This window comes from Phasianus colchicus, chromosome 1 (assembly GCF_987193195.1).
Source record: "Phasianus colchicus chromosome 1, bPhaCol1.hap1.1, whole genome shotgun sequence".
In the NCBI taxonomy this organism is placed as follows: Eukaryota; Metazoa; Chordata; class Aves; order Galliformes; family Phasianidae; genus Phasianus; species Phasianus colchicus.
Window position 1 is genome coordinate 124,288,331 of NC_143436.1, and position 17,264 is coordinate 124,305,594.

The 17,264-nt window shown below is 43.1% G+C and overlaps 1 protein-coding gene across 10 annotated transcripts in view; it reads left to right on the top strand.

Moving 5' to 3' along the window:
* GPM6B (glycoprotein M6B) overlaps positions 1-17,264 on the top strand; it is a 106,805-nt gene that overhangs the window by 76,298 nt on the left and 13,243 nt on the right. For 2 of the 10 annotated variants that reach the window (XM_090125439.1, XM_090125447.1), the window contains exon 2: positions 8,966-9,085. The exons of 2 other annotated variants lie outside the window; for them this stretch is intronic. In XM_090125439.1, coding sequence (XP_089981565.1) covers positions 8,966-9,085 — 120 coding nt within the window. Of the gene's footprint in view, positions 1-622; positions 1,073-3,416; positions 3,499-5,772; positions 5,816-8,965; positions 9,086-17,264 lie in introns of those variants that run through there. 6 more of the 10 variants (XM_090125434.1, XM_090125443.1, XM_090125426.1 and 3 more) reach the window with 6 other exon arrangements.

Sequence of the window (17,264 nt, forward strand, 5' to 3'; positions counted from 1 at the left end):
CCTCATAGTGTTTCAGGGGACTTATAAGCAGGAGGGAGACTGACTTACACAGACAGATGGTGATAGGACAAGAGGGGAGATTTAGGTTAGATGTTATGCAGAAATCCTTTACCCAGAGGCTGGTGAGGCGCTGGCACAGCTGCCCAGAGAAGCTGTGGTGCCCCATCCCTGGAGGCACTCAAGGCCAGGTTGGATGGGGCCCTGGGCAGCCTGAGCTGGTGGGAGGCAGCCCTGCCCATGGCAGGGGTTGAGGCTTGGGTAGACACTTCCAACACAAGCCATCCTATGCTTCTATGATTTTCATGCTTGGCTTTAGGTCTTAAACAGCAGACATTCTTTTAAAACCCCAGCTGTGTTTCCTTAAACATTTTATCCTTTATGGTATTGCACACAGATCTTAGGTCATGGAAGCCTGCTGGGTTTTTTTGGTGTTTTCTTTTATCCATTGTGCTCTTGAGTCAGAATTTAGATTTTCCTTATACACACAGGAGCTCTTGCTCTTATCCCTGTCTCACATGCGCTTTTGCCCTTTGTGAGCAGGACTCAGCCAAGGAGGCAAACCCGCGTTGCTGACCCATTCCTTGCGAGGGCAGGGTGTGTGTGGGATGAATCCAAATGCACGGCGTGGCAGCCGGCTCCCACGGGAAAGTGAGCCCCAAGGCAGCTCACCGACCTGGGCACCCCTTGCAGACGCTGTCCGGGGGCTCCCTTCTTCCTCATCCCCTCTGCCCTCGCCGCGGCTTACAGTGGGGAAGGGGCATCGGGGGGTTCTCTTATAGCTGGGGCCGGTGGTGACGTACGGTGGAGCGGCGACTGGCACGGCGCCGGGCGGGCCAGTGAGTGGTGCGAGATCGAAGCTGACAAGAGCCTGGGCGATGTGGAAGGGGCTGTGATCGGCGGGAGGGAGAACAGAGGCGCTTCATCGTCGCTGCCGTCAATAGGGAGCGGGAAAGGAGGCGAGGGGAAAGCGCCTGTGCCGGGGGGCGGGGGGCGGCATTTTTGGTGGATGGTATGAAGCCAGCCATGGAAACTGCAGCAGAGGAAAACGCGGAACAAAGCCAAGAGAAAAAAGGTACCCGGGGATCGAACAATAGCCTGTTTAAATCTGTTCTCTGAGGGCGCTGAGAGGGGATGGGGCCAGTTGGGTCACTTTTGAGCAGGGCTCTGAAACAGCCCGCGCTTCCACCGTTTGCTCTGTGCAGGGATGGATGGAGTGTCTGTCTGTCTGTCTGTCTGTCTGTGTATGCGGTGGCTCTGAGTCTTTCCTGAATGGAGCAAAAGGGATTTTTTTGCAAAAGAAGTCTTGTTGCTGCTGTGTACTTGATAGGTTTTGGTGAATTTGGGTGGAAATAGCGTGGGTCTGTGTGTTTGTTGGGTGTCCTTCTCAGAGCCGTAACACAGTGTTTCCCTGGGACCAGCCATGTAGCAGGGCTTGGCAGAGGGGACCTTGGTTATGGAACACACCAGGGATTACAGCATCACACAACCTTCGTGTTGCTAGCTTGCTGCCGAGGGCTACGCATCATTTTAAGTTCCTTTTCATTTTCTCTGGTGTTTTCCGGTAGATTTTGTTTATGTGGAGATCTGCCTGTGCACTGATAACAGAATAATGCCACGACTTTCACGGCATTAGCCTTCAGGATGTGTTCAGCCACTGAGAATTGCTATTTAGTGGGGAACTGGCAGTGGCTATTCTGCAGCAGGGAGGTGGCAGTGCACAGGAGTGGGGCTCCGCTCACCCGGCGGTACAGGTGATGCCTTTGGGTCTCAGGGCTCAACTTCAGAGCACAGATCCATCTATGTGTTTCTGCAGCATGTAATTTATGCCAAATAACCATCATTGTAGTGTGGCAGCCTACTGTACAAATCAGAGCAGTAAGTTTTTGGTTTTTTTTTATTAGATGATACAAAATTATTAACATTTCCACTTTTTTTTTTTTTCCTGATTCATGCTATGTTGTATGTCATTTGTAAGCAATTTGAGTTTCTCATGGGTATATGCAGCAGATACACAACTGATATGTTTCCCTGGGGAAATTGTTTCATTTATTGTTAAACAGTTCAGATATGAGCATCATGATAAATCTGGTCCTGTCCAGATTCTGTTTTCCTGCTTTGAATTTGATTCCTCCTACACACTTTGTATAATTCAAACCTAGCTTCAGTTTCAAGTAAATGAAATTTGTCAAGTGATTAGACAGTACTACATAATCCCTTAGGGATTTCACCAAAGGAGTTCCACTGATGAGAGATTAAACTCTGAAAGCCATTAGTGTATGTAGGCGGTAACCCACCTCACTGTAGTTTTTGAGTAATTAATGTACAAAATGTCCTAAACACCTTGGATGTAAACCCACCTTGAGCTCATAGATAATTTTTCAAGAAGTGCATTGATTTCTTCTCTGCTGATTGATGAGTTTCTTTTAAACGGTTAGAACTCGTGACAGTAAACACCAAACAAAATTTCTGTATGCATTAGCAGCTGTGCAAAACAAAATGTGTGTTCAGGATGCCTTTGATTTGGCAAGAGTGAAAGCACAGCACGCAGAACAGTAAATCTGTTACCAAGTCAATATGGTTGATCTGCTGTTTTCATCGGATGCAAGCTGGGGAACTTCCTCTCTTAATTTTATCACCATTTCCTGGCTTTTCTGTGATAATTTCATACTTTGTTATGTTACATAGGTGTATTTATGTAACGCTTCCAGGCTTTGCTTCTGACAGTTCCTTAATCTTTGAAACTAACACACAGTCTCTCACATTATACTCTTTTTTTTCCCATTCAGTTAACTTATTTTTGCAGGGAATTAAATGCTCAAAGCTGAAACGCTCAATTCCACTTTCAGTAGCAAAGTAGCTGAGGTCCCCATGAAAAGCTGATAGAGAGGAGGTGAGATTTGTTGGGCTTTTGGGATCAGATACTCCAGCATGCTGAGATGCAGTAAGGTTTTCAGATGGGCTCAGCATCAGGTGCCTATGTGACATGGCAGACCTGCAAAAGGGCTCTTCTACCTGCAGCTCTCATGGTGGGAATGAGCTTCTTCTCATTGTAAAATGGAAGATGTCCTGGAAAATGTCGCAGTTTTCTCTGAGCGTGCAGCTGAATCATTCAAAAACAGCATTCATTTACTGTCCAGACTTCTTGTCCTGAATTTTTATGGCCAAAATGCTTGCCGGTTTGCAAGACCTTTTTCCTTTTAGATCACACCTGAAGTTACTGCAATGGCTGTCCTATATGGAATGTCCTAGATCTACTGGTTGCAAGGCAACTATGGCAGGTTGAAGCACTCAAAGAGCTATCACAGATTATTTTAATTCTTCCTTCCAGAAATGAAATGCAAAGTCCAAGGAGATGAAATAAGCCAAAGTCATAGCGGCTTGAGGGATGTTGTTATTGCTGATACTGAGCAATAAAAGATCCTGAGTGTTTCATGCTGGATATTCAGATTCACGTGCACTGTCCTTTGCACTGCCAAATTCTGGAGAAGGAATCTGCAAGTAGGTATTAGCACAAGTATTCTTTCATCTAAGGCTTTCTCTGCTTCCACAGTTTTAAATAACAGATTTCTAGGCTCTGACTTTTAATGTGGGGGCATCGTTAACAATGTACTACAGTTATACAGAATAAATAATTTGAGGAACCAGGAACAGGACTGCAGGCTATCTGCATAAAGGGCTCTCTTTACTCTGAAGGGTCATGTTGGGGAGCAAAACCACTCAGAAGCTGAGGAGGAACAGCCAGGTCTGTCTTGAGTTCAAGCATTTAATACAGCCATTTAATACAGTTGGAGAATGGTGTCCCATGGTTACTGGTTGTGCTACCTACTCCCATCGCAAACATGGATGGCTTTCTATTCTATATTTCAATATAGTCGAGATGATTTACACAAGTTGATGTTCTTAATGAATATTTGCCAGCTGATAAACAAAAACGGTCTTATTTACATTTCTGAAGTTGTTCTAAATTGTATGGGAATTCCGATTTTATATTTTAATAGTTATTTTTGTAAGTCCCCTGCCTGATTCAGGCAGTGATGCTGCCCAGCTGTTGGATTCAGCGCTTATCAGGCATTTGTTTCTCTGCACCCAGATGAGTGGCTGCTGCCCCAGTTTTTTGATTGGAAATGGAGCAACATCCATGCTGATGGAAATAAGAAGTCAGCTTTGCATTGCATATCAGCAGCCCTTATCAGAGAACACCATGAGCAAGCTCAAACAAAATGTTTAGCAGATACTTTACAGGGCTGCAGGACAGATTGGATGCATTTTAAAGATGAAGGTTTACAAATTATTACAAATGACAGGGCTTATCTTGCAGGCATTAAATTAAATCAAAACGTGAGGACTGAGCAGGCAGATTTACTGAGGTGGAATAAATAAGAAAAACGAAATGCCGTTCTACATCAGCAATGAAGGATATAGATCCTGATACACATCAACAGAGACAAGAAGTTTCCCTTTTCATTTAACTAAGAAAAGTATTACTAAGCTGCAAAATTCCAAAACAATACGGATACATATATACATACCAGAACCAACCAAACAAAAAAGGCTGTGGATAGCCATGCTGAATTTACCAATTGCATATGGAAGAAAGCCATTATACTAGGAAATGATTTCCTTGTATGGATGCATATGATGTTCAAATTGCATATGCTGTACTGAGGAATAATGAAAGCCAACCTGAACAGCTGTGCCAAAGGTTTATTTTAATTGGCTGTTCCCTAGGAAGAAACTATTGATGAAAGGCGACCTTGTGCACAGCCATGGCTGTGAGCTTCGATTATTATTTTCACGTTATACAAAGCTGTTTCCAGTATTTAACTAGACAAATATATGCGAGCCAAAAATACAGAGAAAATACTTCTCTTAAACACAACTGTGCAGCTGTGTGAGGCAGTATGAGCAGAGATGCTGAAATGTGACTTAAGGAAAGAACTATATCAGTGTGCATGTTTATGTGAAGTTCTTTTTAATCAGTGAACTTGTAACATTTTGATGCATCACCAATAGGTGTATCTTTCATTACAGCAAATTGGAAAAAAAAAAAAAATCTCTTTTACATGTTATGGTTACTAGCCAAAGTTTTCAAACGTATTCCCTAACGTGAGGCTCACACAGTGCTTTCAGAGCTGTCAAACCATTTAAAGATTTTTAGCATGCTGCATATTTTTTCCTATTTGAAACAGTTTATTCAGAGTCCTTCAGATCCTCAGAAAATAATAATTGTTTAGTGTAAGTCCCTGAAGATATAGCTGCAGGAAGAGAGGTCCAGCCTGGGGAGAATCTGGGACACATATTCTGGGGATAATAATTTGGCAGGCTTAGTGATTAAGGTTTTAATGAATAGGATTTGGTTTCTAAATAGGAGGGGGCTGAAAAACGCTCAGAGGCCGTATTCATATTTGCCTGAATGACCTCATGGAAGCAGAAGAACTAGATATATGTGTCACGGTATATGGTAACAGGGGAGGAAACCCAGATGGCAATATCTGTGGACAATAGATTGCAGCAGGAGAAGAGAGCAAAGAGTTTGGAGAGGAGATCCCTATTCACTTTCTCCAGCCTTTCCCCATTTTCTGGCCAGCCCTGCTGCTGGCTTAGTATTTATCACCAGGCTGTCAGACCATAATGCCCCAGTGACAACCCTCTCTTCACTCCCATGGACTGTATGGTGCTTCATCAGCTGCTGCAGGTGAAAGTCCAAACTCTTTCCTCTAAAGCTGTACATCAAACATACTGGATGCCAGGAATTCCGCTGCAGGCATGTGAGATGATTCATCCAATATGAATGCTGAACACCCAGTTGCCATCAGTGAGTATGTGCTATGTGACACACCACCAATACTGTTGGTCTTATTCCATGCACAACCAGCAGCTATCCCTGAGAGCCAGCTCCACAGGAGATTGTTTCAGGGGGCCTGGCTGTGCATGGAGAGCATTACCACCTGGACCCAGAAATGCCACTTGTATAGTTCATTCCTAAACAAAGAAACTAACTAACTAAATAAACCCCTCTCATTTCTTGAACTTTGGGGATGCAGTACTAAAGTCCATTTCTTCCATATTGTGTGCAGTAATTGTACACCACTGAAGCCTTTGGGGCATCTGACCTGATAGTAATTTTGCATGAATGGGCCTGTGTGGAGCTCAGAGACATCACTAGAAGATTGTCTGATTTGGGAAATCATTCCAGGTGTGCAGCAGAGGCCACCAGGTGGCTAGATGCTGAGTGACTCTTCAGAGAGCAGTGGAAACACTGAGATTTTGCATGCAATTTAACCCACTGCTCTATGAAAGGAGTCCTGCTTTTGTAAAATTAGAAATGGCTAATTAAAAAAACCCTCACGGAATAGTCTGTTTTACAGGAATGATGCTGCAAAGTTTATGTGATACCTCCATGTATCAGGGTTTTATACCAGTCCCACAGCAAGCAGTGCCTGCACTGGCATTGGCTGCTGAAGCAAGTGGTTTTTGTAGCTGCTGCAGGAGAAGTCTCAAACCGTGGGCTTCAGCCTACTATGATGAGGCCCTTCTTTTTCCAAGAATTTGGTCTAAATGCTACTGCAAAGCAGTTGAAGATTTTTTTTCCTTGTGGAAGTTTTACCATATATTTATTTATTTATTTTTAAATCTTAATCTGTTACTGATGTCCAGTAAGTAGCTAATCATAGAATCATATAATCGTTAAGGTTGGAAAAGACCTCTAAGATACAGCCATCCAGCTACCACAAATATTGTACACTAAATCATGTCCCTTGGTGCCACATCTACACATCTCTTGAACGCCTCCAGGATGATGACCTGTGGAGAAGGTGAACACCACCTTCCCGGGCAGCCCATTCCAGTGCCAGACCACTCTTTCGGAGAAGTTTTTCCTAAATAACCACCTTAAAATAATACAGGGAACAGGGAGGGGGGGCAGAGAGTTTGAAGTTCCAGCAAGCAGTGCTGTTGTTTTCCAGCTTGTATCAAATTTGATTATTATGGTTTTTGTGATCACATGAACAAGAATGTTCCAATGTAAGTAGGAGAAGACGATACCATGACGGAAGTTTCCCTGAGCATGCACTGTCATTTTGGAATGCTAGCTTGAAGACATTCTGAATCTGATTGTATTCATAAAATGCGGCATTTGTCTTTCCTAAAAGGAAAGATAAGCCATACAATGTGGAGCAGAGTTAGGATATTAGAATCATAGAATCGCTCAGGTTGGAAAAGACCTTAAAGATCACTGAGTCCAACTGCAATCTAACCGTACTACCCTAACTAACAACCCTCCGCTAAATCATGTCCCTGAGCACCACATCCAAAGGATTTTTAAGCACATCCAGGGATGGTGACTCAACCACCTCCCTAGGGATCCTATTCCAGTGCTTAACAACCCTTTCTGTAAAGAAGTGTTTCCTGATATCCAACCTAAATTTACCCTCATCCTGTCACCAGTGAGAAGAGACCAACCCTGCTCTCGCTGTAAGCACCTTTCAGGTATTGGAAGAGAGCAATAAGGTCTCCCCTCAGCCTCCTTTTCCCCAGACTAAACAGCCTCAGTTCCTTCACTCTCTCCTTGTAGGGAGTATTCTCCAAGCTCTTCACAAGCCTTGTTGCCCTTCTCTGGACTTGTTCCAGCACCTCAATGTCCCTTCTGTACTGAGGTGCCCAAAACTGAACACAGTACTTGAGGTGAGATCTCATCAATGCTGAGTACAGGGGAAATTCTATGAGTTCAGTGAGCAGTGCTTTCTGGGAAAGACGTGCTGTCTGGTTCCTACTCCATGGCTCCATGGTTTGTGTGTGAGTTGCACAGAGGGGACCAGCAGCAAACTACAGTGTCTCCTTTAAAGAGACATTGATTTAACCCCAAAGGCTTTTTTAGTGCTAGAGCTGATTCACCAGCTCTCGCTGGTTCATAAGATGAATAAATTCATCTTGGGAACCTCTAGATCCACCGCTTGGATGTTTCTCTTCTGATGTGTGCAAATACAGCTGTGCCAAACTTGTCAGCACACAAGTAGTGAAGCAACCTGAGGGAAGAACAAGGGCCCTCCCAGTCCCACACAGACCAGAGACTTGCCTTGGACCTTGTTCACAATACACTTCTTCCTACCAGTGTAACCTCGCCGTTACAGCTGAAATGCCGTGCAGTCAGGTTTATTTTGGCCAGGGATGACAATTATTTTTTCATTCAGCTGTAGCTGAGTGGGACTGCAGAGCGTGTTAATGAATGGCTGGGCTGCACTGCCCTGACAGCCCAGCAGTGCTGTGAGGGAGGTGAGGAGGAAATGTCGATGTGCGAGTGGTCCGGCGCCATTTTGCCCTTGAGCTCCTCAGTGTTCAGCAGCAGCAAAGCTTTGCTGGTGAACATGCATTGGTTGTGTTTTGATGCATGCAGTGTCCTTTCTGAGTGTACCTCTGACCTCAAAGGCAGACCCTTGGAACAAACCTCTTTTAACCTATTTGGTCTGGATTTTTGGAAATGATCAGAGCCTTCATGAGATAAAACCCACAACTTACTTTATGTAGGAAGGTAATGAGTAAGCTCATGGTTTTGCCCTGTAGCTATTGTTTTCTTTGTCAGATTTTGAATATTTTACAAAATGGATAATGTGGTTTTCCATGACTGTGTCTTCCCGGAGCAGAGCCCCATGCTGTGAACAAGGAGGGGGAGCAGCAAGGGTGGGGGGGAGATGACTGGCAGCTGTAGCATTGGGGCCTTTCCAGGGCATTCAATTCAAATCCCACCATGGGTTTCAACTCTTCAGCCCTTCTTAATATTTGTATGAGCATTTCCCTGTTGATTGTCTCCCCTCCTCCCAGTCCTTTCCTTGTTTTGGTAAAGTTATGTTATTTCAGTGATGTAATTAGAAACGTGTTTTTATGGGCTCGTATTTTTTAAGTTAAATGACTGAAAGTACTGAACTACACACTTTGGTGACACTGACTTTTTACCACCTAAAATTGGCAGTGATCACCAGACCAGAAATGGAAATTGGCAGGTACCACTGGATGTACAGGAGTTCAAGGCCACACCGGTACCATCATGTGCCAGCATTGAGAGGCAATGTTAGTCCTTTGGGGATTCAAGGTAAATAAAGGGCGGGGTGAAACTGGAATGGAGAGTTCAGAAATGGTAGCATGAACCTAATGCTTTGCAATAGTCCTAACAATGCCAGAGAAATGTTCTGTGTTTTTGTTTTCTTTGTTAAGCCTGTAAGGAATTTAGTTCTTTCATATGAATACTTGATGTGCATTCAATTTTGGTTGTTAAAGCTTGAAAGACAGTAATGTGTTGAAGGATACCTCCCTGTTAAATGTGCTGCCTGTTTCAGAACTGTTTCAGAACTGTTTAATGATGAGATGGTGTAGTATGGTTTTTGTGTGCAGATGAATCTATCCAAATGGTCAGCCACAAATGCACTGATTGACACTAAACCAGTGACAGCACATCTGATTTATTGGTTTCCTACAATATGCTTCCTAGACAATATTCTGTGGTTTTCTCTGCATTTTTCCCTTGCTAGAAACAGTATATGTCAGACTTTAAAAGATTTATGTAGTGTGTGTCAGATTTTTAAAGACAGAAGCTGAAGTTTTAAAAATTGTTTTCTGATTCCACATGCTTTCAATGAAATCCTTGAAAACATTTTTTGTTTTCCTGAAGCTTTGTTTTGAGAAACTGGGGGGATTTAGATTTGAAGCATCTCAGAAAGGCGCCTGAAGTCAAGCACAGGACTAATGGTATTGGAAAATTATAGCCTGACCATGGGTCTACAAAGTTAAGGGCATAAATGCCCAGAGAGAGCATTTGCAACTATCTGCATCCAGCAGTCCTCTTCTTTTCATGGAGCTGAGTGACTGAAGCCTGCATGATAGACTGTTTTCTGGAGATGTCTGCCTCCGTATCATAGTCTTTAACTGCAATTACAGAGAAATGTTCACCAATTTGTCTCCATTATATGTTCATATCCATTTGTTCTTTAGGATTCATATGTTTATGTATTTCAGAATGTCTTTTTTTTTTTTTTTAATTTTGCAAGTACTTAGATAGTAAATCATGACCTCTGTCTCCCATCTTCAGTATCAATATTCATTTTGGCCCTATTTTATGATAAGTGACCCAGTGACAGACTCGCAGCTGGCTGTAGACACGTCAAAACTTGAGATCTGTATGTGTGGGATCCTTTGTACAAGAATAAAAGGTTTAGGGAGGAGTGACAGATTATGAATGCTGCTTTCCTGGTCTGTGGAGAGCATGGAGGGAACAGGCCAGGTGCCTGATTATCAGGGCCTTGTGCCCTGTCAGCTGTCCTCAGCACTGAGACACGTCCGTATGTGCTGGCACAGATGAGCCGGACGCAGAGGAGACTTGCAGCCTTCTGTCATGGCAGCTGGGAGTCTGGCACCTAAATGGGGATAGATGCCTTATTTAGGCAGCAGAACCCTTTGCAAGCTGACTTGGGAAGCTTTCTACAGTAACATGTAGGTAAATGTGATGCCTTGTCATGGAAGGGCTGAATAAGAAAGGGTTCTTACTGATAGAAACCAAACCACACAGCAGAGAGGCCAGTTCAAAGAAAGGTGCTATAAGTGACTGCACTTGAATAAATTAAAAGGTTTCTAGGCAGCAGCAAGACTGTTCTGAGTAGGTCTTGAGCAAGTTCAACTTGCCAGTCATGAATTAGCCACAGTGAAAATATTAGTCTTTCTCTTAGACTGCAGGGAAAATGTGGCTTTAATCACCACACACCTCCTCTAACACACCTCCCTTCAGCACTGGCATGCAGCTCTCTGCTGCTGCATGACGTTGGCTGGAGTGCTGAGATATAAGCTCAAGCTGCTTTGACAGCCTACCTTATTTCTTGAGTTTCTGTGCAGTGTGGGTTGTTCCTATCTCACCTGACCTGTCAATGTCAGTGTGGACATCACTAAGAGAGCCCCTCTCAGGCATCCCCCTGGTATCTGCTGTGGTGAGAGGGTCTTCATGTACGACATGGTCTCTTTTCAGCCACTTTAAGCTTTCATCAAGTACTTGAGCAATAATGGTAGAATCAATGTGAGATTTGCTGCAGTGCTTGAGCCAAGGCATCCTCAGAGCACCTGCAAGTTCAATGAGCCTTCCAGAATGCCTAGAACAATCTTTTTTCTTCAGGAAGCATTTCTGTCTCTAGAAAGAGGTACTTAGCGCTGGCTGCTTAATGTAAGCTGAGCTGTAGGCATTACAGGGGAAGTGGGCATTGCTTGCTTTTTGAGAATCTTTTTTTTTCCTTAACTTATGTTCTCTCAGCTTACACCCTTACTGAAACAAGCTGAAATTTTGAAAATGGCGTGATGGAACATCAGCTGGGGAAATACCTACATGGTGGTTGTTGCAGGGGAGAGGTCTTCTTTAGTAGTGATTCAGGTTTCTTGTAAGTTCTCTTGTTCCATTTTGGATGAACCTCTACAGAAGATCTTGGCATCCCCAGGCTTCTCTGAAATGGGGAAATAATCTACCATATATTAGACTCACTTGGCAGAATGCCTCCTACACACTGTTTTTGGCCCTTTAACCCTATATAGGGAGAGGCTGTATTTCTGTTTGCTTCTTTGTAGCTGGGGAGGAGGCATCTGGGGAAGCAGTTGGTAGTAGTGGCTGAAATCCAATGTGGCAAAAGTCATGTGCTGATGGCTGCTGGTGAGTGAAGTCAGTTATGACTGCCAGAAAGGTGGAGCTAAGATCCACAACTCCTGTCTTCCAGGTAAGATACTTGCCCTTGATTAAATCAAGTCAGCTTTAGAAATTGTGTTTTCCAAGTTCCAGATGGATTGGAGGGGAATTTGCTCAGGGAGACCCTTATATCATTAAAGAATATTTCACAGAACTGCTGGAGTGACCCTTGGGACTGAAGTGCTTAGGTGCTTTTGTGCCTCTCTCAGCAAGCATGCGTGGATGTCCAGGCATTTGAGTATCTCTGACACTCTGCTCATCTGTTTCACCTCTTTAGCTTGAGCTTGTGCACAATAATCACCTGATCTACCAGCTACTGAGGCAGAAATCCTTGCAATCCCTGTTGGTTGTTTCTCTGAGAAAGCAAGAATAGGTGAACTGAGGGGATGAAGGTCAGGGTGAGGTTGAGGAAGAGTGTCTTCAGGCACCTTAAGCAGTGAGTTGCTGGTCCGTCAATTGAGAGTTGTGGCACAGCTTGGACCAGAGGCTGCCCTTGCTGATGCAATATGTTTGCTCTTTGAGCTCTGTGTATCAATGAGCCCTTCCACATGCTCAGGCTGTGCGAGAGTCCCAAGGGGCTGCTTTGCATAGTAGAACACTAGAACAAGTCTGCAGGAAGAATAATGCCAAAGCTTTTATCAGTACTGCTTGAGCTGTTCCTTATGTGAGAAGTCTCTTTTTAAAGCATCTACTTAATTTTCTTCTCCGGTAGTAGCTTACAGCTAAAAAAATAACCGTCCTCAAGGGGTCCCTTTTGTACCAGTTGGAAGTAAGGCCTTTTCCATACCATAAATCAAATGTATTTCTTCTGGTGTAATTTGCATTGTTTCATGGACCAGAAGTAAAACAGAGAAGACCTGAATTAAAATTGACAATGTTTAGCCAGACCTTTGTGCAAGGGAATAAAGCTGGGCAAGAGCAGCTCTGGTGCTACAGTCTCATGGGGTGGCAGTGTCCTTCTTGTGCAGGTCTAGCTCCTCACTATCACATAGCAAACCACTAGGGGAGGTTGCTTGCAGTGAGCGTGGAGGTAGTGATTCATATTTTATAGATCGTGCTGTCTGAAAATGATGCCTTCGGAACACCTGTGAACTTAATGAGCCTTGCAGAAGGATGGGAATGGAATAAATGGCAAGTGTATGTATTTCAATAAATTTGAAGAAGATAAATTGGATGAAGTCTGTAAAAAGACCATTCAGCCTGTCTGTCCTGGCACTAAACAGGTCTTAGAATTTGACCTGCTGCTTCCTGCAGTGGGAGTGCTTATTTTTTTTCCCTGTAAGTGACATTTTGGATCTGAGATTTGCTGGAAAAGGGGTTATGTTTACTGATTTCTGTTTTTAGAGTATTTTCTATGTCATTTAATAGCATCTTTCTAGATGCTATTGCATCTAGGTCTTGCATTGCTAAAAGGCCTTTTTTTTTTTTTTCTCCCCTATATGACTGTTATGTTTTCTGTAGTGAAAAGAAAAAAAACCACAAATCAGCCTGATAAACTGTACAAGGATTTTTGTTGCTGTTAGTCGTGTTAAAAACAAAACAAAACAAAACTGTTTACTGTTGTAATATTCAGGAACAGCTTAGTATTCTTACTCGTAGATACCTAGTGCTTCATGTATTTAAAAAGGGGGCTTGGTGCCAGTGCTTTTAGGCTTGTTCTTGGTGGGTTCTCTGCACCAATTGCAGCACAGGAGGCAAGTGCAAGGATTTTTGTTCTCTGCTGCACAAGAGTGGGAAGCATCTAATGAAGTTCTAAAGATGGCACGCTTAAGGCAGTAACAGCAAATACCTCCTCAGTAGTGGGGAACCGTCTGTGTGATTGTAACAGTGCAGAAACAGAGTAACTCACATGTATTGAGAATATCCGAAGAAGTTGCAAATAAGGCTGGTAACCCTTAGAAAGAGATACTTAAACCTTGTTCTTCAGTCCTTTGAGTAACTTCTTACTAGAAGAGATCAGGCTGAGGCTGACAGGATGGATCAAACCATCCAAATCTCACTGTGCTGGCACTGGGAACATCTCCCACTAGCCACAATGAGGCATGGAATGGTGGTATTGCTGGATCTCAGGTCTGACTTTCTGTGACAGCCCTGATGGCTGTGGTCTATAAAGGTCATGTCATCTTCATCACTGATACCATTCACGTTGCTTAGGAAAACATATTAATATATTAATTTACAGCTTGATCTAGCTAGGCTGACAAGTCCTTGCAGGAAGTTTTCTGGCTCCTGTGAAGAGCACTCTTTCAGTAGAAACTGAATTCACAGCTCTTCTGATTGGAGGAGAACAAAAGAAGAAAAGTAGGAAAGGTTGAACTTGAAATTCTCTGTTGAGGTTTAAGAGGTCTGTGGGAGAAAAACACAAGATATTTTCTACTTGAACTTACAACTTATGTCTGTTTGATGTTCTTGATCCGTAACAGTGGCGTGTGAGCATTTCTCATCATTTATAACAGAGGTTTTAGCTTTCTGTGTTATATTTTGTAAACCAGCGATATTTAAGAGCAGTAACAGGTAAGAATAGAGCTTTAACTGAGACTTTCAAGTGATTTAACACAAAGACTTTTTATTTGAGTGCCCTTGTGAACGCTTGGAGGCAAATTTGTCACATGCTTTAAACTTACCCCCTTGTAAGACTAAATATCTTATTGTACTGCTGCTGCTGACCCTTGGCAGTTAGTGTGGGTGACAGCTGTGAGAACTGGAAGTTATCTCACTGCTAGATACTGTCTTATTCTCACACAGAGAAGAAGGAGGCAAATGCTGGTTTTTCTTCGGAGGTACTGGCATATTCCCACATCCCTCGCTGCTTCCCCCGTAGCTGTCAATCATGCTGTAAGGTACAAAAATGTACATCCTACCATGCACAAGCTGTTTGGAATGGAGATTTTAAAAAATGAAGTAGGTGTCAGAAAGTAAAACTGGCATTTGTTTTCATTGACTTACAGTTAATTTTCTGACAAAGATCCATGGCAGTTTAAGGCTCCGATGGTAATTATGCATGTTTGGCATTAGGTAATCTTCAGTGTTGGGGAAAGAGGAGATGGATGTAAAGTATTGAGTTCTCCTCTTCTGTGAATTGAGAGTAGTGCTCCCAACATAGGGCTCATGTAGATGCGTAATAATGAACCTAATTTACAAGCAGTGACTACGTTTAAGATGTTATCTGGTGCTTTTTCTTCCCTAGGGTTTCCTACAACTCTCTCATTGTGAAAGCAGTTCCTCAGTGCTTCCTCCTGAGCCCTGTGCTGAATGCAGCAGAGGTGACTCTTCTGGGGTGGAAGAGGCCATGTCACTTCTTCCATGTGTAAACTGGACATATGTATCATGTCTCAGGACTTCTAAAAACACATTATGCAATTGCAGGGAGTAAGCAATGAGGAAAAAAAAAAACCAAGTGCCTATTGCTTCATCTTTAAAAAAACAAAGACAGATTTATTAAGAAATTGAACTTCTAAGGAAAAAGAGTGGAAGCCAACTCAGAAAGGGGCCATTGCAGCACTGAGGTTTAATTGCTTGAAATGGGGAGCTTTTCCAACCATGTTTCAGGTTTTATTTTTTCCTTTTTTTTTTTTTTTTTTCTTCTTCAGTCCTTACAGTATCAGTGGTTTCTACCAGAGATACAGAAACACTAGTTCAACCTCAAAGTAGTCTGGGACGTTAGAGGACAGGCTGAGTTTTTGTCTAGGAGGTATTGTGGACACTCTGTACATCAAGCTTCCCATGCTTTGCTTTGAGTGATGGCTCTGTGAACGTGCACCTGTCTCAACTTTTCAAGCCTGGCCTCCAGAGCTGCTGTGTTAACTTCCTAGAGAAAGCCCTAGGACTACCCACGACACCTAACTGATCCCAGTGTATTGCATTTTGTCATTCTGTTAGCACAGACATTGTCATTCCAGTCCATCTTGACCTTAGTCGGATGAGTCAGAGTCTGAGAATTGCTGCTTTTCTTTTTTTTTTTAAAGACCTCTTTCCATTAATTCTGCATTACCTTGCTTTTCTGAGTTTAAATCTTAAAGCTGTACTTAAAGTACCAAAGAAGGTTTAGCCACACAATTGCCGTTTGACATGGGAAATTGAATAGCTAAGCCCCTGCATATATGCAACAGCCCGTACACTGTTGGGTAGATTATATAATTATTCTTCATACATTAAGCAACCAATTGCTGATTTGTGTACATATGTAGGTTCATCCTTTACCAATTTCCTGTGACTGATAGTTTCCAGGAGATTAAAAGAATAGTTGGTTCCTGTCTTTTTTCCTTTCTCTTTATTTTAGTCCTTTAGCGAGAATATTTGTGTGTGTGTGCGTGTGTGTTTAATAGCATTCATTCCCTAGAGAATAATCTCAGTCCTTGTTTTAGCTGGCCTCCTTCTGAGAGTGTGTTAAATCTGTAGCCAAGATCACAGGCAGCCCTGGGCAAATCATTGGGCTGTTATTAACCTGCCTCCATGGCAACTGCTGCTCACCAGCCTGGGGACAAAAAATGTTTTTATTCTGCTGAGTTGCACAAAAGGTTCTAGTGATGCCTTGCACAAAATGGCCATTGAAAAGGGAGATGCAACGATGGGTACTTGTGCTGCACAGTTTCATATTTAAATCATTTTACTCTGCTGTGATAGATGTGCAGCTGAAAACTTCAGCGTGTCGGCCACGTGAAGATTAAAAAAAAAAATTGTTCCAATTTTTTACTAAAACTTCTTATTTTGATCAGCTTTAGTTTACAGGCCTTCAGCCTGCATTTGTCATCACTGTGTTATCAAGCTAATTTGTAAAAGTGGTTGTGAAATAAGCAGACATTGTGTGTTTGCAGTCATAGGGTAATGGGTACTTGCTGGCTTGGGGTTGCGGAGAATGATCATAAAGCAGGTTGCCTAGGAAGCTTTCTTTTTGGGAAGAAATCCTGTCTTGCTTCAGTGCTAGTCTGGGCATCTGGATAAGTGCTTGATGAACATTTGATTTTAGCTGGTTTTGAAAGCTTCCTTTGTTTTAGGGGAGATCTATCTATCTCTCTGTATATAAATATATAAAACCAGCTCTGTTGTCCAGGTGGGGAATGAATTCAGTCTCTGGCAAGAGGCTGTGCAGAAGCTCTGGTGTTCATTTGGGTACCCAGCAACTACATGGATTCTGTTTCATGGAAACGGGCTGTTTTGGGCTGCTTTTGTTCACTTAGAAGCTGGCTGCATGCAATACTCCTGTAAGCTGAAGCCCCTCTGCCTCTGGTTGAGGCTTGGTGTGAGTGGTTCCTGCAGTTCCACATCTGGGCAGCTTCCTCTGCCTCACCGTACAGACTTCGTAGGGTTTCCTGGAGCCATGGTCTGACCTGATACAGTGAAGACCACCCAAATACTGTGGTGTGCCTTCATACTTGAGCTGTTGGGGTGAGACACACAGAGTACAGCCACAAAGGTGCTGTGTGCTGCTGCTAGTGACTTGGAAGAGAGAGGGGGATTACCACCATCACTTTGCTCAAGGGTCTCTTGGCTTTGCTTCTAGCTGCTTTTATTTCCTATCCTTCCATGAGTTGGTCAGTGATGTGATTGACCTCCTGCC